The sequence below is a fragment of the Mirounga leonina genome, unplaced genomic scaffold (assembly GCF_011800145.1).
Source record: "Mirounga leonina isolate KUSES-001 unplaced genomic scaffold, KU_Mleo_1.0 Mir_178, whole genome shotgun sequence".
Lineage (NCBI taxonomy): Eukaryota > Metazoa > Chordata > Mammalia > Carnivora > Phocidae > Mirounga > Mirounga leonina.
Window position 1 is genome coordinate 2,342,263 of NW_023270464.1, and position 27,696 is coordinate 2,369,958.

At 41.1% G+C, this 27,696-nt stretch overlaps 1 protein-coding gene across 1 annotated transcript in view; it reads right to left on the minus strand.

Annotated features, from left to right (window-relative positions):
* GABRG3 (gamma-aminobutyric acid type A receptor subunit gamma3) overlaps positions 1–27,696 on the minus strand; it is a 797,287-nt gene that overhangs the window by 716,096 nt on the left and 53,495 nt on the right. The window contains exon 3 of the mRNA XM_035023930.1: positions 16,744–16,811. Coding sequence (XP_034879821.1) covers positions 16,744–16,811 — 68 coding nt within the window. The remainder of the gene's footprint in view (positions 1–16,743; positions 16,812–27,696) is intronic.

The window sequence follows — 27,696 nt, forward strand, 5'->3', positions numbered from 1 at the left end:
TCCTTCCTTCCTTCCTTCCTTCCTTCCTTCCTTCCTTCCTTCCTTCCTTCCTTCCTTCCTTCCTTCCTCCCTCTCTCTGGCCTCACTCTAATAAAACCAGCTGCCCTGCGGAGAGGCTGATGTAGCAAGAACTGAGAGAGGCTCTAGCAAAGGCCAGCAAGGAACTGAGACCCTGAGTCCAACAACCCTTGAAGAACCAAGTCCTGCAAACAGCCACATGAGTGAGGCCAGAAATGGATCCTTCCCCCAACTCCAGTCAAACCTTGACATGTCTGTAGGTCTGGCCTTATTTGCAGCCTGTGAGAGATCTTGGAGCAGAGATGCCAGCCAACTGTGCCTAGATTTCTGACCATATAAACTGTGAGACAAGAAATATGCCATTTTAAGTCACTGTTAGGATAATAGGTTATGCAGCAATAGGTAGCTACCCATAATTAACTGTATACTCCTGACCTGATGGAGAAATACATACTGATGGACAAATGCATATTTACATCCAAGCAACAGGGGAAAAAATGTGGTGTTTTTCTGAGTTGTAGAAAAATGAAGCAGCCCACCAAATTCAATTCAATCAACAATTCCTCCTGGGCTTTGCTGAAGAAAGCATTACTACGGAAGTGATAGATGTTGGAGTTGAGCTGAAAAGATGGAAATCATTTGTCTGGGCAAGGAGGAGCTTTCAGACAATGGAAGAAGCATATACAAGGTAATCAGTTTCAGGTAGAGCAAAAGATAGTTACTGAGCATCTGCTAAGGGCCAGCCATTGAGCCCTGCAAATGTAAAACCCCACCCTTAAAGGTTTGTCACTAAGTACAGCACACAAACCTACAGAGAGAAAGGCAACAGTGATATCTGCTAAGTGTCTAACACACGTCTGTACCAGGCTTTGTGATCGCTCCAGAAAGAGTCTCCTGCCCAGCCTGGAATATGGCAGAAGACTGCCTGGGAGGAGAAGAACAGTAAGAGTTATACAGGCAAAGAGAAAGGCTGAGAGCATTCTTGGTGGAAGCAATGGCACCAGCCAAGGGACAAAGTCCCACGAATCTTGTGGAGAGCCTGATGTCCATGGCAAGGAGTTTGGAGCTGAGCCTGGAAGCATTGTTCACATTGAAAGAATGTGAACAAGCAGTCATGAGGAGTGGTCGGGAGCCCCCAGGCTGGGGAGCCTCCTGCAGTATCACACCAGCAACACTTGGTGATGTGCCAGCAGGTGGAAGGGAAGGCAGGGAGCCAGGGATGGTACCCAGGGAAGGGGAGCCAGCTGTAATCACACAACCACATGAAAGAGCAATAAGGCTTCCTCAAAATCTTTTCAGCAGAGGGCTGGCCAGCTTACTTTGCATATTCTGGAGGATGCATAGGACATGGCAGCCATGTCCAGGAAGGAGAGAAAAGGAAGCAGCCAGAGTCCAAAGCAGCAGGAGGGAGCTGCAGCATTCTAGGTGAGGGATTTTCAGACAGGTTCTATGGGCCCCAGAAGGCAGGTGGCTCCCTGAGGTGGTGGAAGGGTCCAAGTGGCATGGCTCCAGGCTCCCTCCTCCTACTCACCTCAGAGAAGCTCCAACATCCACTCATTTTATATATTTTGATTCTGTGTAAGAATTTAGAAAATAGTGTGCATGGCTGGGGAGGTTGTATAGCTACTCTGTTGAAATTCTCTAGTTTAGGTGAAAAATCAACAAATAATGAGGTCTCCTATCAACAGTGAGAGTGGGGATGCAGAGGGGATCCACCAGGGCAGTCCTGTGCACCAAGCTAGGCCACCAGGGTGCTGCATCCTCACACACAGGTCTGGTCTCCAAGAACCTCATTCACTGAGGTCAGTTTTGGCTCTCTGCCTCAGTTTCCTCTAAAGAAATCACACACCACAAAATAAGACCCAAAACAGGAGACCTGCCTTGCATGTAGAATAGGGCTGTTTTTGGAGGATATCACCCTTCCTTCATGGATATGAAGACCTATTTGAGGACTTCTTATACCACTTTATGGACCACGAGAGCTCTATCGGGGACTGCAGTGACCTAAGTCCTTGGACTAACAGCACTCTTCCTCTCACTGTGTCTTCCTATGGCTGCAGAGATAAGTTTAGAGTTCTGACTTCATGCTGGTAGCATCATCTGTGCAGCATACGTGGTGACAAGACATATTTGAAAAAGTAAAAGACACAAGGTCAAAGATGATTCTGACTTGGTCCATTCGTTTTGACTGGCTGGTTTTACAAATGATTATGTCGCTAACAGTATGGAAACCAAGAAGCAGAAGTTTGGATTGGCAAGTAAGGGTGTTCAGTTAAGAATTTGCTGAGTGAAGAGTAGTTACCAGATAGCCATACAAGATCTAAGAAGAAGTCAGAAATCATGTCTACAGCTTAGGCTAAAAAACCTCACAAGATGTTCAAATCATATAATTTTCCAAATAAGGAACACTGTGTACAGTGCATAGAGCATCTAATGTCTCTCTCTTCTGTGGCTTTTAGTCTGCCCAGCACTGCTAGACAGAGAGATTTTTAGCAAATATAGTCTACAGATGCTCCTTAAATACTGGATGCTGAAAGAGTTTTCACCCATCAGCGCACATGACAGAAAGGTCCACTCCTCGTAGAGAAAGGGTCTTACTGGTCAATTTCATCAAAACAGAGTTATTCAGAGAAGACTGCACAATTCCAGAAGGAGGAAGAAAGGGAAATTGAATTCACAGGGTCACTTTTTTTTTAATCTCATGTAAATTCCTTTCAAAAGCTTAAACCTTAATTGCTTTCCTCATTCAAATGTCTTTCTTGAAATCTCTAACTTGTAACTTTGAAGCCAAAAGAAAAGAAAGGAAAACAGTATTTTACTGTTTTCTTTGATAATTCATTTTCATTTCCTTGCATAGCTCCAAGGATGAGTCTATCTTTAGACTTCAATATTATGAAAGAGAAGGATGGGCAGATTAGAGTCTAGAAACAAAAGGTGAGTGATTGCAAATCATTGACACAATTAATTGTTGGTAGGAAATTTTAAGAGATTTTTTCAGTATTATAGAATTTCCCCTTTGTGTCATAGGCTCATGAAACTGTATGACATTTACTATAGAAGAGATCAAAAAGGGCACTTCATGCATGTTTCTTCTCCCCAACATTGCCCCCAGCACCTTGGTTTCCACTGGGCCCTTCGGTGACCTGGGAGCAGCCGGCTCTGTCCTCTGGGAGTGAAGGTACAACCTGCTTGCCTCCAAGGCCCAGCCATTTGCTTCATTCCAGTTCTGTCCTCTTGCAAGATTTCAGGCATTCTTGGGTGGACGAAGAAAGAGTGGGCAATGTGGTTTATGCAGACTGGAGTGTGTCTCAGGATCCTCCTAGCCCTAGGTGCCTGCCTGGCAGCCTAAGAGCAGTGAACTCAGCAAATGGTGGTGGGTAAGCTGGACTCCCAACCTGCCTGGGACATGCACCTCGTCCTAACTGGCCCAGCTCTGCTCTGCTGCTGTGAGCTGCGGGGCAACACCAAGTGCGGGACATGCACAGTGGGGCAGCTGTACGACCAAAGGAAAGACTTGGCCGAGTCAGCAAGGACATGAGAACCAAGGTGAACAATGTGAGGATGGCAGAAGCACAAAGGGGGATGAAAGTGTCTAAATAAGGAAGAACTTCCTAGAAAGATACAAGTAGAAGCAGATTCTCTTAGGTAAGTGGCTATGTAAGTGTAAGGGAGCTCCATAATGGGAGTTTCTCAGGACTAGTCTAGAGTAAGACACCCATATTTAAAAATAACGTCTCTTTAATTTCAAAGTTGAATTAATTCTTACTATTTATTACATCCTTTCCACTTGATTACTTTCTTACAACTGAATTTCACAAACCTGTACACATTTATTAATCCTCTTCTATGTGCACAGAACCCTGGAAAATGACAGCAAGAGACAAAAACAAAACAAAACAAAATAAAACCAGTTCCCAAGAACTGAACTCCTGGAGCAGTTAAAAATGTTAGGGGTCAGACATATATTCCCCTAGTAGGAATATGAAGAAGCATGTGCTGAGCACCACAATTGAGGATTTTTGTGTTTGCTTTTTTTTTTTTTTACTGCAATAGTAGAAGCAAAAAAGGAATCCACTGAATGGCAGTGGTGAGGTGTCTTCAGAGTGTGGGAGCCTTGATGAGTGAATGTGATCTTTACGGAAAGAAAAACTGGACAGTCATTCCAGGAGAGGAACAGGATGAGCAGAGGCCTGAGCTAGGAAAGGGAAACTGGGAGTAATGCTGTTAGTTCAGCATGCCTAAAGCATCATGTTTCTGGGACTGCAGTGGGTAGTGAGGCTGAAAGAGGCTAGAGGGAAACTACAAGACCGACAGTGCTGGCTGGGGAGCCTTTATTCCACAGACACCTGGGACCCACACAAGGTGTTCCAACAGAGGAGCAGTGAACTGAGTCCCACCTCCAGGAAGACAGCTGGAGCACCTGTATGAAGGTGATGTGGGAGAGAAAGAATACTGTACACAGGAAAGCCAGTCAGGAAACTGAAGTAGCCCAGAGAAAACAGGTGGGAGCCTGAAGAGAGAGCAGAAGAGATCAAAGATACAAACAAAGAAAACAGTTCCTGGAGCAAAGTTCCAGGGAGCAGAAGGAGCGCCGTGAATGGGGGAGGGAAAAGGACAGGAGGTGGCTGAGGGAGCCCATGAAGAGCTCCTGCCACGGCTAGCCTGGACAGAACAATGGGCTGGGAGAAGAGAGGCCAGACAACAGCTGCTGGAGCCTGGATCTGTGTCGGGATGTGTGAAAGGCTGACAGCCCCCAAGCAAACAAGGTGTTCTCTGTTGTCACATACAGTCCTGGAAGCACAGGGAGAAAGCATGGCATCTTCTCCAAAGGTCAGCCTCTCTTGCTCATCTCCTTACTCTTCACAAATGAGGAAGAGAACATATGCACACATTTTCCTCTTTCTCTGGACATTTGCACCAGTGATCTGCCCTTGGGAGGGCCAAGCTCCAAGCACTCCTGACTGTCCACACTGCACTGCTCACATCCCCCACACCCTGATACTGGGGAGAGCATGGCGGTCACTCCAAAGTGGGAAAGTTATCAACAGGTTTCATAAAGCTTCTACTGTCCAGGCCATTCTGCTAGCCCCACCACACAGGAAATGTCTGGGCCTGGGGAGTGGTAAGGCCTGGGTCTAGAATGTCACGACTGAGTGAAGCCCTGAGCACAGTGCTATCTATGTTATTCATAATATTCCAGGTGGTTTCTGTAAACTTCAGGAAATTCCTGACTGCACAATGTAAGTTACTGCCATTGTAGCTGATTTGAAATGATATTTGTGGTTATTTCTATGAAACAAAAATTATCAGAACATCGGATGCTTTCGTGGGGAAATAACCCCTAGTCATAGCATTGTGACTTTCAGAAAAATGGTATTTAACTGACATGGTTTTGAATTGCAGCATTTTTTCCAAGAATCCAAATCATTCTAGTAGCTTAAACTGACTGAGTAGTACCTGGAGAGAGCCACAGGCAGACACATTTCTTCCCATTTTCCCAACACGGGTGTTGTTGATTCTCCCCTTCCAACTGGTTCAGCGAGGCTAGGCACACACATACCCACCTAATATAGACACATACCTGACCAGCACCATGGCAGGTACTGTAAGAGGCACAAGGATGAGCAAGCAGCCTACAACTCGGGGCCTCTGAAACCTAGATTCAAAGGATAAAGGTGTGACTTCCAGTCAACACCAGTATTTAGTGTTCTGTGCCTGGCATCATGCAGATGCTACGGTTTGTTAGTGAACAAGATGCTAAAGGTCTTGCACTCCAGAATGCACATCCCTAAATATTACCCCCACAATTCTGTTCTCAGAGTGCTTCTATCATTCATCCATACCACCCCACCCACCGAATGCAAGTCTGCTCTGAGTCCTGCATCTGTGCTAGTCAGGGGATGACAGACACACAAGTCCATGCCCTGGCGGACTTCTGAGTCTCATGGGAAAGAGCAATGTAAAACTAAGTGGTTATCACTTATGTGGAGGTGTCCTGGCCACAGCAATGATATGGGTGCCATAATATATGATGTTCATGTTGACCTTGGGATTCACAACCCCTGCAGATCTCACTCAAAGTGTGAAATGGGGCACACTGGCCATGAGGGGCTGACACCAGTGGGTGCCATCGTGGCGAGGCGGGGTGGGGGGTGGACTGCAATTCTCCCTTCTGTATAATCCCTCACAGCCATGGGTCATGTCCAGTGACCCACACTGACACCCTCCTTGCCTACCTAGGAAGTCTCATTGCTGGTGAGCTGAAAAATGGTCACAGGTCCCAGCTATGGCTCTTGCAGAGCCAGTGAACAGTTTCGTTTCTCAGAATGGAAGATTCAGGAAGCACCATTCACACCTCTAGAACCAGCCTTGGCTTCAAGTCCTCCTTCTACTTACTCTCTGTGGGTGGGTCTTGTACTCTTCATTATTAAGTAGAATGATAATTCCTACTTCCTAGGACTGTCCTAGACCAGTAATATAATATGAAACACAACCTGGCTAGGGGAGTAGCTATACAAAGAGGGAAGCTACTCCTGCTTCCGCTGACCTGTCAGTCATCCCTGCTTGTGATGCTGAGTCCTGAGAAAGGGGTAAGGTAGTGGGGGAACTACAGCCTCCTTGAAGCAGCAAGTCAGTGTCACATGGAAAGTGACAACCAGAACCTGAAAAATATGGGATGGGCCCTGTCTTACCCTGCTAGGGCTGCCACAATGAAGTACCACAACCTGGGTGGCTCAAACAACAGAATGGGGCGTCTCACAGTTCTGGATGGTGGAAGCCCAAGATCAAGGTGGCATCGGGGTCGATTCCTTCAGAGACCTGTGAAGGAGACCTTAATCCTGGCCTTTCTCCTAGCTGCTGGGGGCTTGCTGGCCATCTTTGGCATTCCTTGGCTTGTAGATCACTACCCTCATCTTCACATGGTGTTCTCCTTATGTGCATGCCTGTGTCCAAATTTTCTTTTTATAAGAACGCTAGTCTTGTTGGATTAGGGCCCGCCCTACTCCAGTAACTAGTTACACTTACAATGACTCTATTTCCAAACAAGGTCACATTCTAATGTACTTGGGGAAAAGACTTCAATAAATGAATTTGAGTAGGGGGGACCTGATGGAGGAGATACAATTAGGCCATCACAGGCCTCATTAACAAGATTTGTAGATGCTATATGCTGCCTCCAGGGAACTGGGCGACAAGGGTAAAGCTGGCCTTTCAACCCTTTGCATAGTCAGGGTACAGCACTAGTAGTTCTGAAAGATAAGCTACATAATTTACATGTTTAGTAACTTCCATAGGTTTCCTCCTGAACCTAGAATAAGGTCCAAACACCTTACTGTGTTCTACAAAGCCCCCACTGTGATCTGGCATCAATAAGCAAGCATATCTAGCTCTCTCCACTCTCATAAAAGGAAACCTTGAGTGTGTGGTCACACTGATGTGTTTTACTTCTTTGTGGATCTGCCCACAAATTGAAGCCATAGTGCTTGTATTTGTTCAATGTTTTATGCTATAGGAATTGAACTTGCATAAACACTGTGGCCTTTTGCAGTTTATTACACAAACATTGTGTCCCATTACTTGCCTCAGCATCTGGCACATAGTGGGTGCTCAGTAATATTTATTGGATTAACGAACTCTGTTAGACTGTGAGTCACCCTGACTTCTCCCATTCTTTAATACCTACAAGAGGTCAATCATCATATCTGGGAATTTACATTTCTCAAGTCCACACTCACCTCTATATCCTACCACCACTATTCAGGTTCAGGACTCACATTTCTCACCCTAGACTTGCATAGCAATCCTCAGAGATCTCCCTACCTCAGTCTTGTTAGCCCCTACTATCATCCTCCACAATCCTACAGGAAGGACTTCTCTGAAAGATACATGTGACCAACCACGCTTAGGAGCCAATAATTGTACCCTGCCACCTGTAGCAACACCTCAGCACAACACATCTGTCCTTCTAATCCCACCACAGGTGCAAAATAAGGCCACAGCAAACTGAGTGCTATTTCCTGCCTCTAGGCAAGCTGGACCCACAAGAAGGCTTGTGGGCACTTAATCAAGGTAAGATGCAAGAGCTTCTTCAGATTCTTTAATAGTGAGTCCCAATTCAATGGCCCACCCTTTCAGAAAATGGTTTCTATATACAACAAAAAGAAGATGCTCTTTTCAGAGGTACATCATGGAGCCCATATTGTGAAGAATGACAGATATTAATTGTGAAATATGCAACAGAAATGGAAAAGTTCAAGATGAAAAAAATAAGAAGCTACTCATACATTTAAAGGAGTTTGTATGCAAGATCACCACTAACAAAGGACAGATGCTTTATTATCATTACAGATATTTCACTGTTCTTAAGTCACTGAAAAGTTCACATCCATTCACACAATGCACATGAATGCCCCATCCTACCAGGTAGTATCTCTAATAACATTTTGTATAAAATGGTAAAAAGTTCCAAGACACAAGAGGACAAAGAAAATAAGACATACGGTATAAACTTAAAATGCATAGATTTTACATTTAAGATGTGCCTGTTAGGATAGCTCACACTGATTTCCTTTTTACTTCAAAGGGTGAGTGGTTGTTCTACCATCTTCCGGATGATAGCCTTTGAGATGGAACATGAGGATTCTAAGCTTTAGCTCCATTAGCCATAGCTTGGGTGATGATATTAATATCTTCCATAGGTGTATTGTCAGGATTAATTTCTTGCAACAGTGGAAGTACTGGAAAAGTGTTAGCTAATATTACTAAAGAGAAGTTAGTCTATTAACTAATAAAATTGTAACCTAATAACATGGCAAAGTGTATGGTGTGAAGGATGTATATGTTTTCACACATAAAGATATACTAATGGGTATGTATGTGGAGAAACAGAGGGTGAAAATGATTTTTGTCCTTTTATTCATTTTACACATACTTATCAGGGCATCTGGACTGAATACTAGGGGAATCAAAAAGAGATGTAGGTGTTGGCTTCAGGACTCACAGTCAAGTGAGCACCTGCTACAGAATGAGGCTTGCTGGATCTCAGGTTGAAAAAGTCTTATTTATTTATTTATTTATTTATTTATTTATTTATCTATCTATCTATCTATTTTTGATTATTACATTCAATTAGCCAGCATATCATACATCATTACTTTTTGATGTAGTGTTTAATGATTCATGAGTTCCGTATAACACCCAGTGCTCATCACTACATGTACCCTCCTTAATATCCATCACCCGGTGACCTCATCCCCCCCACCCCCCTCCCTTCTATATCCCTCAGTTTGGTTCTCAGAGTCCAGAGTCTCTCATGATTTGTCTCCCTCTCTGATTTCTTCCCATTGAGTTTTCCCTCCCTTTCCCTGTGGTCCTCTGCACTATTCCTTAGGTTCCACATATGAGTGAAACCATATGATAATTGTCTTTCTCTGCTTGACTTACTTCACTCAGCATAATCCCCTCCAGTTCCATCCATGTCGATACAAATGGTGGGTATTCATCCTTTCTCATGGCTGAGTAATATTCCTTTGTATATATGCTATATACAAGAGGCTAAGATTTCAGAGAAAACAAACGATGGGGAAGTGAGCCATACAATACTCATTTGCCCTCAATACATTTACTGACTAGACCTCATAGAAAAGTTAAAAAGCAGTCATAAAATGGCTTAAAAAGAAGAGCAGAATTGTCGGCTATTTTCTGGTGCCAAAAGTATAAAAACTAGAGTTTAGAATCTTTTTGGAGTGGCCCTGGGAAGCATCCCAGGACCTTAGTTGGGACCCCTAGGGAGCTATGCCCTGGAGTAGGAGAGAAACAGAGCCCAACTGTGCCTTGGTAAGACTGAAGACCAGACCACACCCGCTGTGATGTCCAGACATGAGAGGGAACATCACCTGAAGCCTCCACAAGTTTCTGCACATAATCAAAATTATCAGGCACACCAGGAAATGGGGCCAATTATCAAAACAGGCAATAAAACCGGTGCCACGGATAGCCAGATCCTGCAGCTATCAGCCACATTTAATAATTAATGTGTTCAAGGAAATAGATTGCAAGATGGAGAATTTCACCAGAGAACTCACTTAGAAACAACCAAATTAAAATTTTAGAGTTGAAATTAAGAACTCAACAAATGGCTTTCAGAGATAACTGGACACAGATGAGGAGTGATGATTTGATGAAAGGTAGGCTGGAAGCTTTTCCACTGACTGAAGCGTGGACCAAAGTGATGTCAAAAAGGCCACAAGCATACGGGACAAGTGGAATGTGGGGGAAACATTTAACATGCATGTGATTGGAGTATTAGAGAGTGAAGAGGGAGAAAGAATGGTGTGGAAGCCAGATTTTAGGAAATAATGGCCAACATTTTTAAAAAACTGATGAAAGGTATCAAAGTACAGATGCAAAACTGCTATGAACTGTGAGCATGATAAATGCAAAGAAAACCAAAACAAGGGCGCCTCCAGGGCACTGGAGCCCTCCCTTCCTTTGGACTTTCCTGAGCTTAGATGCCTTCAGAAAAGTTTTAGGAAGCAATGGGCAACCTGTAGTAATAACAGATCTTTCTGTAATGGAATTTACCTTCCTCCCTTCTGGGCTTCCATGATTCCACATGGTTACCTGACTTCACCTCTTAAAACTTCAGCCAACAGCAAGAAGAGGTGGGATGAGGTTCACAGACGTCACAACAAGCGTCACGAGCCCACGTTCCCCCCCTTCCCCTCCTGGCTGCATGTCCTCCCACAGGTTTTATAATTTTAGGCCATGGAGCATATTCTGGTGATGTGTGATCTGTCCTCAGGACCTGTACAGAGGCCCCCTTCATTTCTAGGTAACATGTCATCACAACCAGCTAGTATAGTCACATCATATTGACTCAATCACTATGTGTCTTGGATTTCCTCAGATGACTCAGTACCAGTTCTCTTAAAAATAAAGGCAAAGAAGCCAGGCTGAGAGGGCTACATTCTCTAGGATTCCAACTGTATGACTTTCTGGAAAAGGCAACCGATGGAGACAGTAAAAAGATAGGTAGTTGCTGGAGGTTAGAGCATGGGGATGAGCAGGTAGAGCACAGAGGATTGATAGTGCAGTGAAAATATTTTTATGTGATACAACAATGGTGGATACATGTCATCATACATTGGTGAACACCCACAGAATGTACAACACCAAAAGTGAACCTTAATAAAAACTACAACGTAAGCTAATAATAATATATCAATATTCTTTCATCAGTTGTAACAAATGTACCATACTAATGAGAGATGTTAATGATAGGAAAAGGTGTGTGTGTGTGTGTGTGTGTGTGTGTGTAGGTACATATGGGAACTCTCTGTGATTTCTGCCCAATTTTTGTAAATTTAAAATTATGCTACATTATGTGAGTCAGAGAATGACAAATACTGTATGATATTCTTATATGTGGAATCTAAAGAAACGGAAATCATAGAAACAGAGTAGAATCATGGCTGTCAGGGGCTGGGAATGGGGGAAATGGGGAGATGTTGCTCAAATGGTACAAACCTGCAGCATCAAGATGAATAAGTTCTGGGAATCTAACATACAGCATGCTGATTATAGTTAATAATATTGTATTATATACTTGAAAGTTGCTAAGATCTTAAGAGTTCTCATCACAAAAAAGGGGGAGTAACTATGTTGGGTAATAGAGGTATTAACTAACCTTATTGCAGTAATCATTTTGCAGAGTACGTATATCCAATTGTCAAGCTGTAAACCATAAACTTATACACTGTTATATGTCAATTCTATTTCAACAAAGCTGAGAAAATATTTTTAAAGCTGCTCTAAAAAAATAAAGTCTATTAATTTTTTTTTAAAGAGGAAAACAATTCTAACATTACACTCACTCTGAACCTTTATCATCTCAATTTCTAAATTAAAGCTGAAACTCCGTAAGTGCTGCAGCTGTATTTTGATACTGACTACAGAAGTGCAGTTGGTCATAGTTGGAACCATTGCTCCAGGATCTCCATCTTTAAGAGCTTCACATACTCATTATAAACACAGTATATGGAAAATAGCAGTATCTTCTCTACCATGACCTTGTGAAGATCAAAGGAGATGAGGTTGATACCACAGAGTAGGTATCAAAGCATTAGTTTTCTTTGTTCCTTTCCTAAAATGTTGCTTATGGTGATCACTCTCAAAAATAAATGTGCAATTCCTCCTGATCTTCAGATTCCCAGTCTTGAAATAAATGATGCACAATTTCTATTAAGAATTGTGCACCTTTAGGGGTACCTGGGTGACTCAGTCAGTTAAGCATCTGCCTTCAGCTCAGGTCATGATCCCAGGGTCCTGGGATCAAGTCCTGCATAGGGCTCCCTGCTCATCAGGGAGTCTGCTTCTCCCTCTCCCTCTGCCACTACCCCCCTACTTGTGCTCTCTCTCTCTCTCAAATAAATAAAATTTTTAATAAAAAAAGAATTGTGCACATTTAGATATCCTGTAGTGACAAAGACAGAGAATGTGATTAAAGATGGTAAAAAAAGATTCTCCTCAACATGTGTGAACCATTTCTAATCCTCTCAGTAACTAGAAAAAGCATAAACAACTCCAGGATAAACAAGACAATGAGAATCAGTCTATTAAACAACAGACTGAAACGCAACTTCATTTTTATTTAGCAGAGAGAATATCTGAAACTAAATCTTCAGTATTAATAATATCAATAAAAGAAACAGAAAAGTGGGAGGGAGGAGAGGAAAAAGGAGTAGAAATAATTGTTTTCTCTCTTTCCTTGGTTGTTAAATGAATATTTGGTGGAAACCATAATTTTATCAGGTTTTAGCATTACAGTCAAAACCCCAATAAAAATGTATATGTTAAATCCCACACACATCTCTAAATTGTACTTTTTTCCCCATAATAGATTCTTTAATTTGATTGCTTTGATCTCTCTCATATTCTTCTTTTTATTATTATTGCTGACTCAATTCCCAATACCACTTACACCATCAACCCTCTACTTTTAAATTCCTTTTACTTTTCATGAGGTCCACTTTGAAGCACTTTACATTCTTTTGAAACTGCACTGTTTGGTGTTAGAGTGGATGTATGTGATGATTTCAGCAATGTGAGAAGAACCCCTTTATCCTTTTGACTTCCAAGCAGAATTTCGAAGTTTGGACTTTTTCAAGTTTGGAACACAAAGGTTAGAAATACTCATCCTTCAAGAAGCAACTGACAAACAGGGTTTTTAGAGTAGTAAAACTATTCTGTATGATCCTATAATGGTGGATACATCTTCACACATTTGTCCAAATCCACCGATGTACACCACCAAGAGTGAACCCTGATGTAAACTAGGATATCTGACTGATAAAGAAGTCAATATAGGTTCACTGATTGTAACAAATGTACCACTCTGGTTGAGGGGAGGTGGTGTTCATATGGGGCAAGGCTGCGCATGTGTGAAGGCAGGGGTTATATGGAAAAATCTCTGTACCTTCCTCTAAATTTTGCTGTGAACCTAAAACTGCTCTAAAAAAAATAAGTCTTTAAAAAAAATAAACATATAAATTAAAAAAAAAAGCAATTCAGAAGCTTTCGATTCATGAGCCTCTTGAAACATCCCTCAGGGCTATGAGATATTCCCCTTCGGGGACACTTGGCATTGAATCTATCTCTGCTCTGGCCCCCTATGTAGCATGATGGTTTGTTTATGAATCTGGACTTGCTCCGCCCACTCATCTTTGTCTTAACCTGCACCCAGCACCATGCATGACACACAGTAGTCGTATGTCAAATGTTTACTGAATGAACAAAGATGGAAATAGAGAAATTCACCCTAGAGAACATAGGAATTGAATATCTAAATGTATCTGTGTATACCTAGATTGATCAATTGATCTATCTATCTATAAAACAAGCCTTTGCCTATCTATCTATCTACCTATCTATCTATCTATCTATCTATCTATCTAACCTTTGCCTACCCTTTATGCTTTGCTTAGCTGACATATTTTAGTAGTACATTAATATTCCTCTTGGAAGCAGAGGGACAGTCTAGACAACTCTAGCTCTGCTGAGAACGGTCTATAAACATGTCACTATTTCCAGAGCAATGCATTTCCTATCGTTCAGCTTGCCCACTGTTGTCTAGACACTTGCTTCACTTTCACCAATAAAAGGCAACCAACATTTATTGGCCTCCCCTTTCACTGCAGTAGATAACTCCTAGAAAGAAAGAAAAATTGGACCAAATGAATTTTCAAGATATTCAAGCTATTTTTTCAAATGGGAGGTTAACTGGAAAAGCTTTCTACTCAATCTCACTTATTAAAAATCTAACAGCAGTATTTTGGTGTGTCTGCCACAGAACATATATGGTTTTGATGCTCATGTATTTTTCGCAGGTCTTACGACCTTACCATTTAAGATCATTCGTCCCCTCTTGATGAAGGGATCAGAGTAAATTATTTTAAATAATAATTTTCCTTTTTTTATGATTATGTTATGTTAATCACCATACATCTCATCATTAGTTTTTGATGTAGTGTTCCATGATTCATTGTTTGTGTATAACACCCAGTGCTCCATGCAGAGCGTGCCCTCTTTAATACCCATCACCAGACTAACCCATCCTCCCACCCCCCTCCCCTCTAGAACCCTCAGTTTGTTTTTCAGAGTCCATCATCTCTCATGGTTCATCTCCCCCTCCGATTCCACCCCCCTTCATTCTTCCCCTCCTGCTATCTTCTTCTTTTTTTTTTTTCACTGTCAGTTCTATGCCATGTAATTGCTTGCTCTCTCTCTCTTTAAAATGGAGGAAGGGGTCTGACTAGAGATCTTTGCTGGATTCAGACCAATTTTACGAAATTTGACCCATACATATCTTAGATGGAAGTGGGTCTGCACACTTCCGAAATGCCAAGGTCTGCCTAAGGATGAAGCCCAACTCTTCATAAAGGCTTCAGGGCCTCAGTCCCAGGCAGGTCCAAGGTGCTGTCTAGCCACATCCCATTCCCTTGGCTTTTCAAACAGCACATTAGCCCCCATTCCCTCTATCAGGTCACATACCTATGTTCCTGACTGCTACTGAGGACTTCCCCATGCTGACCCACTTGGCAAACACCTGCCTACCAATCAAGTTTCAGATTGAGACCTCATCAGAGAAATCTACTCCAAATGTTACCAGCTTTCCCAAGAGGGGATTTGCCCATTAGCAGAGTCCTTATCACTCTGTGGGTGATTGTCACTTACTTAGCCTCCTCCTGTGAAGCCTATGACTTCCAGGCAGAAATTTCTATCAATTCCAATAGCAAAACTTAATCCTGGGCACTGAGTAGATATCAAAGCTATAGGAGTTCATGAAAATCCCTAAGATATATAAATGCAAGCACCTGTTTCTAAAATAATTTGTAAATATATCTCTATGGAGGCACTTCTTTTTTAGTGTTAAGATATAAATTGGTGTTAGACATAGGGGTGATGAATAATGTGGAACTGATGTAAGAAAATAAAACTCCAGAATAAGAAACAAATGAACTAAGAAGTGATGATAGTCTTTACGCAGTCAACTGAATAATTATATATCAAGGAAAGGGAATATTACATTTATAATTTACATTTTACAATCAGCAGCACATAGGCTGTGTGAACTGAATTCTCTTTTACTCATTTCACTTCTTTGCCAGTGCCCCATCCCCAATTTATGGATAACATGGTTTTTTTAAGTGAGTCACCCATAAATATAATTTTACCCCTACATAGAAAACTTTATATCATCAGAGAAAAATAAACACTTTTAATATCTGGCAATGAAAAGAACTGATTTTGCTACTAATTCTGGAGGGATTATTTCTATCCACAGAACATTGCAATGAAAAGACAGCATCTAAGTCAGCATTTTGGCAATTCCCCACCCTCAGCCTCACCTCCCCCAAATCCAGGAGCCAGTGTGCAGCAGTAAAATACAAAGAAGTTCCCCAGCATACAAGAGTTCCTGCCATCACTGGGTCCACAAATGCCAGTGTGTGTTCTTGGAACCCTGCATACTCCTCTCAGGGAGCCGCATCATGGCCTGCAGCACCTCCTGGGACACTTTTATGCTAATGTATTCCAGCATTCCAACACTTTCCTCATAGCTAAGCACTTTTTACAGGGAAGGCCTTCTTTCACATTGCAGTTACTTCTGGAGCTCATTTTGCTTCTAAATCTGTGAAAATACCCTACTCAGGAAAATCATATACTTGATGCCATACTTTCTCTTGCCAAAAATAAATAAATAAATAAAAATAAGGCAGCTTATTTACCCCCAGAGTTCAAACTGAAGAGCAAAGTATAAACTGGGTAATCTCAGATCCTTTCCTAAGAAACACTAAAGGCAGCTCTTTGGGATCTTGAAAAACTGAACCAAAAGTTAAAAAGCTGTCATTTATATTTATCCTTAATATTAATATAGCCAATGACTGCATAATTGCAAATAATCTCATCCGAAAATCTATGTGTGTGGAGAAGGTGTGGATGAGATGCCTTTTAAACACTAGAGCCATGTCTCACTACTAGGGTCACAAACTCCACTCCGTGATTTTTTAAAATCATTTTCAATATTTAAACTACCAATCAATGCTATAGATTTAAGAAGTCCATTGTGAGTTTTAACCTGCATGATAAATCTTGAACAGAAACTCATGACAAGAATGTAAGTAAGAACTGATATAAAGGTCTTCAAATCAGAAAAGAGCTTCTTACCATGTTTATTGATGACACAGGACCAATGCTGTTAACATAGATGTCAACGTCAATTACAGTCGGTTTTACTGTGGAGAAAAATACACGTGTGTTAACACTTTGTGCCAGAGAGACTGAGGAAAGCGGTATTCAGCTTCATTTGACTCATGCACTAACACCTCATGGGTATGTGAAAAAGGGGTGGATTTTTTTTTTTTTTTTTGGATTTGCCTTGTAGTTGTAATTCAAACCCTGCCTCTCTTCCTTTTTTAAAATTCTCAAAGGATTAGAGATTCTTACTGGAATTTAACAAATTCTTGGAAAACAGGACATTTATACATTGCAAGTTGCCAGGAATAGATGACTGTAAAGATATCCTGCAATATTTGTTAAGCTGATTATATGGCAAAGAAAATAAAATAAAAGACGATAAATGCTATATGGTAAAAGACACTGCATAAGCAACTTAATGTCAACGTTTTCTATAAAACCAAACCCCCAGTGATGAGTAATATCAGAGACAGCTCCAGTCCCCTATCCATCACCTGACTTCTTAATTGTTCTAAAGCAAAGTGACTCAAAGCAAAGATTGGAGAGCGTATGCATCAGAGAAGAATAAGGAATACTGATTATTGTTATTGGAAAACCTAAAGACACATACACGTATCACAGATCTAAATTCCTATAATTAAAAAATAAATAACACTTTAGTAAGTCAAGGAATTACAATTTCAACTACAAAGGCATAAAATGTATAGACGAGAGATTGTAATCCAACATTGTGCATCAGAGGTAAAATTGGCTCATTAAAGAAAACCAATAATGAGATTGCAGAGCCAGCCAACCTCTGAGTCAGGGGTTCATACCCTCTGAAAAGAAGAAGGTTCTCTTCTCTGCACTTAGCAACTGATAAAGGGAATGACAGCACCAATTTCAGAATATTTCTTCCCCAGAGGAACAGGAGAAAGACTCTGAACCTTTGCATATGAAACAAATCATTTCAGATACAAGAGTGTTTGTATCTGCAATTATTTCGATAAGATTCCTTCAGTTTTGCTAAATAACCAGTCATTCACAAATCGACGTCCGCACTCTACTTTCAGAACTATGAGCGGTACTTCTGAGCTCATAGTCTCATTAAATTGCATACCCAGCAGCCTGTTGCCCGAGCCACATTTTCCAGACCTCCATGTAAATGAAAACAATGATTATGAATTTGAGCCAACCACTCTAACATCTGTCAGGACAACCAAGTCATATTGGCTTCAAAGAGCTGTTGGCATTTTGGAAAACACCCCAACACAATTCTATATATTATGTATATAGTGCTTACATTTCCTAAAAGGACTATTCTTCATTTTAGACAGATTTGTTAACTACTATAAATAGTAAGTAGCATCTTTCTTCAACTTCAATGGATTCAGCAAGTTTTCTGTCTCCAGACACCATATAACCTTTGGTGATGTCATTCAAAAGCCTGTGTTAAATCAGTCAATTGAGAACCTACTTTTTTGCAAGAGACTTTTCTGGTTATTTTATGGTATTAGAGTTTAGGCTTCCAGGGCTCTTACTCTCATTAAATTAAAAAAGACCTACAGAAATAAAACCTTAACAACTTGAAGTGGGAAGTACCAAATGAGTATTAAGTGCAATAGTGCAATAAAGGTTTTAAGGGATAACAGTTTGGAATAAATACACACACACACACACACACACACACACACCAGATGCACACACCCCTGCACACAAAACCAGGGGGAAATTAACTGTTTTAAGCAAATGCTCTTTTAAGAAGCATCATGCTAAAGTAAAAGGATCTTTTAAGAAAGTGGCTCTGACAGGGGCACACAGGAAAGAGACTGGCCACAGGTGGCTCATGGTTTATAATTCAAAGATTCAACATTAGGCCCTGACAAATGATCTTTGACAAGGGAGCCCAGACCATTCAAATGTGAAAGAACAGTCTCTTCAACAAATAGTGTTGGTTAGACTGGATATCCACATGCAAAAGAATGATATTATACCCTTACCTTCACTACATGCAAAAATTAACTTAAAATGGATCAAAGACCGAAAGGTAAAACCAGAAACTACAAAACTCTTAAAAGAAAGCATGGGGGAAAACTTCATGACACTAGAGTTGACAATGATTTCTTGGATATGAACACCAACAGCACAGGCAACACAAAATAAATAAATAAATTAGACTATATCAAAATTAAAAACTTCTGTGTATCAGACACAGGCAACAGAGTGGAAAGGCAACCCACAGAATGAGAGAGAACATTTGCAAATCACATATCTGATACGTGGTTAATCCACAACAGAGAAAGAACTCCTGCAACTCAACAATAAATAAGCAAAAAAAAACCAAACCTGATTTAAAAATGGACAAAGGACTTAGACATTTTTTTCAAAGATATACAAATGACCATTAAGCACATGAAAAGATGCTCAACAGCACCAATCATTAGGGAAGTGCAAATCAAAACCACAATGAGATACCACTTCACCTCCATTATGATACCACTTCACTTCCATGAAAAACAACAAAACAGAAAATAACAAGTGGTGGCAAGGATGTGGAGAAACTGAAACTCTTGTGCATGGTAGGAATGTAAAATGATACAGCCACTGTGGAAAACAGTATGGCACTTCTTCAAAAAAAATTAAGCACAGAATTACATGACCCACTTCTGGGGATAGACCCAAAGGAATTATAACCAGACATATATTTGTACACCCATATTCATAGCACCATTATGCACAAAAGCCAACAGGTAGAAGCAACCCAGTGCCCATAGAGGGAGAAATGGATAAACCAAATGTAGCGTATTTATATGGAATATCATTCAGATTTAAAAAGGATGGAGATTCTGACTGTTTTGTATTCTTTTATGTGATGGTCAGTCACATGTAGCCACAAGAGAAAAGGCTCAGAATAACAAGGTTTATTGTATTCACAAGTCCTAGAGACAGGAGATATGACTTGCAGGCCCACATGAGAAAGACACCAGAGTGGGCAGGAGGCAGAAACCAGGGCAAGGTAGAGGGAGAAGGCACTTAATCCATGATCATAAATGAGGTTTCCATGGGAGAAACACAGCAAGGCAGGATAAACAACTAACATTGGCTACTTTGAATAATTCCAGTGGTCTCTAGCGGTCCTGGGATGATTAAGGCAGAAGAATATTGCTTCCTGTAGTGTAAGGGCCAAAGAGAGAGACTACAGCTCTGGACTGCTTTGCCTGCCTATCAAAGGTATACTCCTGGCTAGGCCCTTTGCTATCTCTAAGAATTGGCTAGCCCCAGAGGAGCAGTCTGCCCTCAGTCAAAAGGGTTTTTAAGATATCAAAACATCGTAATATTCAAATTATAAATATGAAATGTAAAATTAAAATATCCATGTGTGTTTATGTATATGTATACATATTACAACATGGATGAACCTTGAGGATATCATAATAAGTGAAATATGTCAGTCAAAAAAGACACACACTTTGTAAGTCGACCTCTATGAGGTACTTGGAGTAGTAAAATTCACAGAGAGAGAAAGTAGAATGGTGGTTGCCAAGGGCTGAGGGAGGGAGGAGTGAGGAGTTAGTGTTTAATGGGTGCAGAATTCAGCCCTGCAAGATGAAAAGAGTTCTGGAGGTGGGTGGTGGGTGGTGATGGTTGCAAACAATGTGAATGCATACAATAGCACTGAACTGTACACTTAAAAGTGGCCAAGATAGTAAATTTTATGTTATGTATATCTTACCACAATAAAAAAAGATTAAGCTCTGGATAGTTGGAAGAAGGATGAAGAGTTACACAGAGGTAAAGAAGCTAGAAATGGGGAGAGAGGTGGGGAGGGGATGTGATTTTCTGAGTGAAAGGAGGCAGATTCAATTGAAAAAGAGTATAAAATAGGGCTGATGATACTGGGTCCCATACATGTCGCACAAAAATGTATTCACTTTTCAATTCTTCATTTGAATTCTATCTTGTCTATTTGGATGTCATTATTTCCTTTAAGTTTGGAATGAATATGTCTGAGAAGAATCACAAACTCATAAACTGTGCAGCATAAAGGAATGTGGCAAAGATGCACTGGGTCAGCTGTGACAGGCATCAACCACATTCATTCCCTTCAAAGATATGTGGCCCAAAAGGCAGTAATGTAGACTGCGCTTCTACTTGCCTCTGTCATAAAACCAATGCACATACCTGCTTGGTTAGTTTTCCCCACTCAACCAGGGGCTTCTTCATCTTAGAATAAGCATCCTAGAATTATCAGTCAGGAGCTGAGGAGATGACCCAGATGCACAGACAAGAAATGGCACCTGTCAGAGTGACCTTGTTGGGGGAAGAGTATAGGTCTTGGGTGGGTCTGTCTACTGATGAACCTAAGGGCACATGGCTGAATTTTGCTACTTAAAGCCTGGAGATTAACAAATTCTTTGTCTTGTTTACTGTGGACACAAAAGAAGCACTGTTATGATAAAAAGTAAATAAATTGTTTTGATGCAAGAAAATCTATTGTTTTTTATGTTTGACATCCAAAACCACATCTAATATAATACAAGATTCCTATTAGACAAATTCAGCCCCTCTTGTGAAAAGAAAAATAAATCAAATTTCATTTCCAAAACTCCCAACAAGCATCTGTTAAGGGGCCCCCTGATGTATCATAAATGTTACTTCCTAGCAGGTGTCTAAAATGCCAAACCTGAATAAAACAGGTAATAAAAACATTTCTGTATAATCTGCCACCAGCTTACTGTTTTCCAGTTACATATAAATCTCAACAAACATCTTTCATTTTTCTGCCAAATTTGGTGGTTACTCTTCTGGCCCTGGGCTCCCAGGGGTGAGCACCAATGTCATCCAATTTGGTGGTTACTGTTCCGGCCCTGGCCCCCGGTTGGGGGGGGGGGGAGAACCAATGTCATCCAATGAATCAAATATGTCATTGTGCCTCGAAATAAGGTCAGCTCTGAGCTTCTCTTATAGCAAGATAAGGGGCAGACTGGCTGATCAGATTCCACATCTTCTAATTTTCCTAAGATGAAATGGAAAGGTGTATTGAGCTGGCTTCTCAAAACCCCCAGAAGTTCCTCTCCTTTGGGGGGCAGAGGAGAGAGAGAGCACGTGAACTGGGGGGAGGGGTGGTAGGGAGAAACAGAAGGAAAGGGAGAGAGAATCTTAAGCAGGTCCATGTCCATCATGGGCAAGATGCAGGGTTGGATCTCACAATCCTGAAATCATAACCTGAGCCAAGATCAAGATTTGGACGCTTAACCGACTGAGCCACCCAGGCACCCCATTTCTCCCTAAAACCACAGAATTACGATAGCATATTTTACTTTAGAAAAATTGATGGAGAAAATTAAAAAGACAGTAGAAAACAGAGGAGTTATGCTTGGTGCAATGTGGACTCATGGGACTCTGGGTGAGTCAGTGTCAATTCCTCTGGAGGCAGAAGAGCGGGAATCCATCCCAGAAGGAATGAGGTTGAAGATTTACACAAAATTCCCAGCATGTTGAAGTGGCAGGCCTCAGAAACCACAAGGACCCATACTAATAGTCATTTGGTTTTTCTCAAGTCATTTGATTAATATCTTTTACAAAAGATAGTCTCATACAAATTTTGAATAAGTGCCTGGGGTCTGTTAGGAAAAACTATTTTACATGTAGTAACTGAGAGAAAAAGATGTATAGTCTTTCTCTGAATCTCCATATTGTTAGGTCACTTGCTACTTTTATGTCATGAACATCCCTTAACATTCCCAATGAGGACGAGCCCTTGGAGAGAGGGGTCTACAGGTGACTCAGTTTCATCCCTTCCCACAGCATCTGCCACAGTTCCTGGCACACAGTAGGTACTCATTGATTACTGGATAACTATGGTTCCTGAAAATTGTGGTTTTATTATATTTAAATGGATTTTACATGTTAAATGTTCACATGAGATTGCAAACTGCAACAGGAAGAATAATTTTTAAATGTCCCCTGGAACCTGATGATAACCACAGATTGACGCAAGTAGTCAAGTAGTCAAGACCAATAGTCAAGAGCTGATAAAAGATTGTCCAAGACAAGGATACTCCTGGAAATAGGCATCTGTTACAATGGAAATTACATTAACTCCCTGGGAGGAAAAAAAGCTGAGTGGCATTGGGAAAGCAAATGAAACCATTTATATTCATTCATAAACAAGCAAGAAACAGGCAATGACAGAAACACAGATTAGAATAGATGGGATATAGGGCCAGTAAGAGTTGACAGGGATAGAAAATGCAGAGTAAGGGAAAGTTCCAGGTGATTATAGCTCTCCACAAAAGGCAATCCTTCATGAGCTGGTCCCAGATTGGCAGCAAGAGGGAGGAGGAATGGTGACCCCAAAGGACACTGAGCAAATGTGCTAAGTGACACAACACAGACAGGAGAGCCTGCTGCCTGGCTGTCGGAGTGGCCCTGCCATTTACCATTTCTGTAATCCTGAAAAGTGTCTTAACATCTCTGTGCCTCAATCCCACTATGTGCAAGATAAGCTGATAATAGAACCTAAATCATGGTGGGGGCTCAGATGGTGGTTAGTTGTGAAGTAAGTAGTAGGTGCTCAGTAAATGTTTGCTATGGCTGCTGGGGCCCCTGGAGTTATGTACAGAAAAGAATGCCAAAATCTTGCATTGGTTGCCTTTCCACTAATATTTATGTCTAAAAGTCACTCTGGTCACTTAAATTCCATTTTATCATGAGAAGTTTAAATATACTGACAGAAATATTTGAATATCAGCAAATGAATTTAAAAGAGAGAGAGAAATAAATAATACAACTCATGCTCATGAGAGTTGAACAGTAGGGCTCTTCCTGTAGCTGATAACCTCCTTTCTAATCTTTGCTGCCTTTGGGGAAAATGTAGGGACTCATCTGCTCTGGGCCCCTCCAATTTATTGCCCCCTTCCTTTACCTGAAATAAGAGTACACTGGGGAAGATGATGCATTAGGTTGACTGACTCCCCACTCCATTGCCGACTTCCATTTAAGTTTTGCTTCCCCTCCTGTTGATGCCCATAGACAAAAGTATTAATATATATTAAATTGCACTGTAATAAGCATTTGCATCTAATCAATATGTAATATTTCATTCCCATTTGAAAGATGGGCAGTTAAAAACATGGTTGAGGAGGTGACTTATCCAGGATTCTATAGCCTCACTGGAACAAAATCTCAGGGTTCCACTCACAACTTCCCAGAGGCTTAACTTTGGTAATGAGGCTTAAAGGAATTCTGGATAACAATGACTTCATTGGGGGGGGGGGCACCTGGGTGACTCAGTTGGTTAAGCCTCTGCCTTTGGCTCAGGTCATGATCCCAGGGTCCTGGGATTGAGCCCTCTAGGGCTCCCTGCTCAGCGGGGAGCCTGCTTCTCCCTCTCCCTCTGCTTCTCTCCCTGTTTGTGCTCTCTCCCTCTCTCTCTCAAATAAACAAATAAAATCTTTTTAAAAATGACTTCAGTTTATCACCACCACCATCATCATCATCACAAATAATCTTTCCAGGCTCTTCCTAAAATGCAAATACTGCCTCTGAGGCTTACATTAAGTCCATCAATACCATCTCAGTAGAGATGTGTTTTCAAATGCTTTTCTCTAGCTAGGAGAATACTAGGTTATGGGGGGATGGGTGAAGGGATTTGGGGAAAAGAGGTACACAGAATGGGCAACCTTGGTTAGTATCACAGTTTTGTCAAAACCCTAAGTCCATGCAGAAATGTTTGACACAGGTTAGTACCGGAGCATTGAGAGCACTATTGTGGATCCCATTTCAGCTCTGTTAGGGTTCCTACTTGGTCAGTTAACTTGGTTCTGGCATTCCCTTATGAGGTTTACAGCTAATCCCACCTCCACTAATCCCAGAACTATAGATGCCAACTCCAAAGCCTTACTTCTTTCCCAATCTTTCTTTAAGTATGTGATCTCAAGTGGGCCAACAAGAGTTAAAAGATAAAGATACACAGGTCATCACCTCAGACCTGGGTCACACCTGATAAGTAATATGAAAGAAGGCAAACAGTGAGATTCTGCTTTTGTATGCATTTGGATAAAAATGTATTACTGAGGTAGACAGCCTGAGAATTCATAGTCTCAAAAGAATGAAAAGAGCACTAGTGCTAAAGTTCAGAACCACAACTTCAGAACTCCAGTGGGTATATAAATTTCCACCTCTTAAAAGAGTTCAGTGATAAGAAGATAAAGGAATTTAGAAAGGCATCCACAAAGTCTAATAATCTTATAAATTCAACTCTGAAGTAGCCACACGACCTTGTGAAAATAATTTAAATTCTCTGGGGCTCATTTTCTACATCTGTAAACTGAGTGTTTAAAGTAAGTTTTCCTCCAAGCATGAATATAATTGGCTATTAACAGGAAAGATACATTTTAACAATGTTCTTCATGAAAGCACCTTGTCCTTTCTACTACCTGACTGGGAATATCAAACTGTATTCACCAAAAGAATTTTTAGTCCATAACAGATATGAAAAATGAATGCATTACATCTTTAAACAATAAGAAGATTGAGAATGGTATGAGAGGCCTGGTATGTGACAGATCTTACTGTACTTTAAAATGCATAACAGGGTAATACCAGCAAGATGGTTGAATAGGAAGCCCCAGATCCTCCTACCCCCACAAAGAACCCAACTTACTAACTGCCTCTGTGAGAAATCCAGAAGCCAGTTAAGAGGTCCCTGCACCCCCGGTGAATTTGAAGCCAGCCGCATGGAAGCCCAGCAGGAAAATTCATGACACACACTCACCAGGGCCTCTCCCCCTAACACTGAAGGAAAATATCAAGACAAAGCTCCCATTTCCCAACTTCACCCTGGGGAGGGAAAAAAAAAGGTGGAACATACATTCAACATTTTGACTATTGGGAGAACTGCCCCAGGGGCTATTTTCTGTCTTGCCTGAATTTAAGCACTGACAGGAAGTGGGCACCAGGTTGGGGACTACTGAGAACAAGAGCCATCAATACGGTGTGGTCGATCAGCAAAATCTGTGGTACCCCACAAAGACATTAAGAAGAGCTCCAGTCTAGCTTGCTACAGCACTGGAGAGGCCTCAGTACCTCAGACACCAGGGGGAGCTCCAGAGTAGTACTGGCAAACCTCTTCAATTCTATTACAAGAAAAAGCCCAAGAAGAATGCATCCTCAGGCAAAGTTTGAGAAGTTGCCAGAATCCCTAGGCAGGAAGATTGGTGAAAACTTCCCTGTATGAAACCAGATCACAAAGACTGGGAGAAGTGATTGATTTTTCAAATGCCTACATCCCACAGAAGATAACAAGAGAAACAGGGTTCAATCAAACAAACATATTAAATCCCCAGGAAATGAAACAGAAATATATTAATTACCAGACAAAGAATTCAAAATAACCACCATAAGGATGCTCAATGAATGAAAAGAGAGCACAGATAGACAACTAAATGAAATAAAGAAAATGATACATGAGCAAAGTGAGAATATCAAAGATACAGAAATCATGAAGAAAAAACAAACAGAAATTTTTGGGCTGAAAATTACAATAACTGAATTGAAAAAATTCACTTGAGGGACACAGGAACAGACTTGACCAAGCAGAAGAAAGAATCAGTAATCTCAAAGATAGGACATTCAAAATTACCAAACTGGAGGAACAAAAAAGAAAAATGAATGAAGAAAAATGAAAATAGCCTAAGGAATTTATGAGATACCATCAAGCAGAACAACATATGCACATGGGAGTTCCAGAAGGAAAGGAAACAAAGAAAAGTACAGAGCCTATTTGAAGAAATTATGGTAAAAAATGTCCTAATTTGGAGTAGATAAACGGACATACAAATTCAAGAAGCTCAAGAAACTCCAAGTAGGATAATCTTAAGAGATCTACACAGAGACACATCATAACCAAACTCAAAAATCACAGAGAAAGAATCTTGAAAACAGAAAAGTGACTCATCACATATAAGGGAGCTCCTATTAGATCATCATTGGATTTCTCAGCATAAACTTTCATGGCTCTATGATAATGGGATGATATAATCAAAGTGCTGAAAGATAAAACTGACAACCAAGAATACTATGTCTGGCCAAACTGTCTTTCAAAAATGAAGGAGAAATTAAGACTTTTCCAGCTAAACAAAAGCTGAGGAAATTCATTACCACTAGATCTGCCCTACAAGAAATACTGAAGGCAAGTTGAAGCACAGAGATAATAAATAGAAACACAAAACTATAAAAAAATATAAAATTACCTGGTAAAAATATATAAATAAATATATAATCCTGTAGTACTGTAATGTACATACATAAATCCTTTTAAATAAATAGAGAATTTTTATTAAAAAGCATAGAAAGTAACTATAAATCTATGTTAATGAATACACTATATGAAAATAAGTAATTTGGGGTGGGAGGAGCAAGATGGTGGAGTAGTAGGAGACCGAAATTTCATCTGGTCCCAGGAATTCAGCTAGATAGGGATCAAACCATTCTGAACACCTACAAACTCAATAGGAGATCGAAGAAAAGAATAGCAACAACTCTCTGAACAGAAAAGCGACCACTCTCTGGAAGGTAGGACGTGTGGAGAAGTGAATCCGAGGCAATATTCGGGAGGCGAGATGGTGGGGGCGGGGCCTGCATCAGCCAGCTACCGGCAAGTGATAGAGCAGCAGATCACAAAATTGGAAATTTTAGAAGTCAGCTCTGCTGAGGGACATCGCTCCAGTGGCTAAGCAGGGGGTGGAACATTTCTGGGACAGTATGGTCTCAGGACCCTTGAGATCACAGAAAGACCAGGGGCACCTGAGTGCGGCAGAGCTCCTCGGCATTGGAAGAGGGAAGCCAGCTGCAAAGAGGGAGCTGAGGAGTGGGGTCTCAGCTCGGGGTTGCCATTAACCGTGATCCGCCGCACAGTCAGGCCACTGCTCCTCCAGCAGG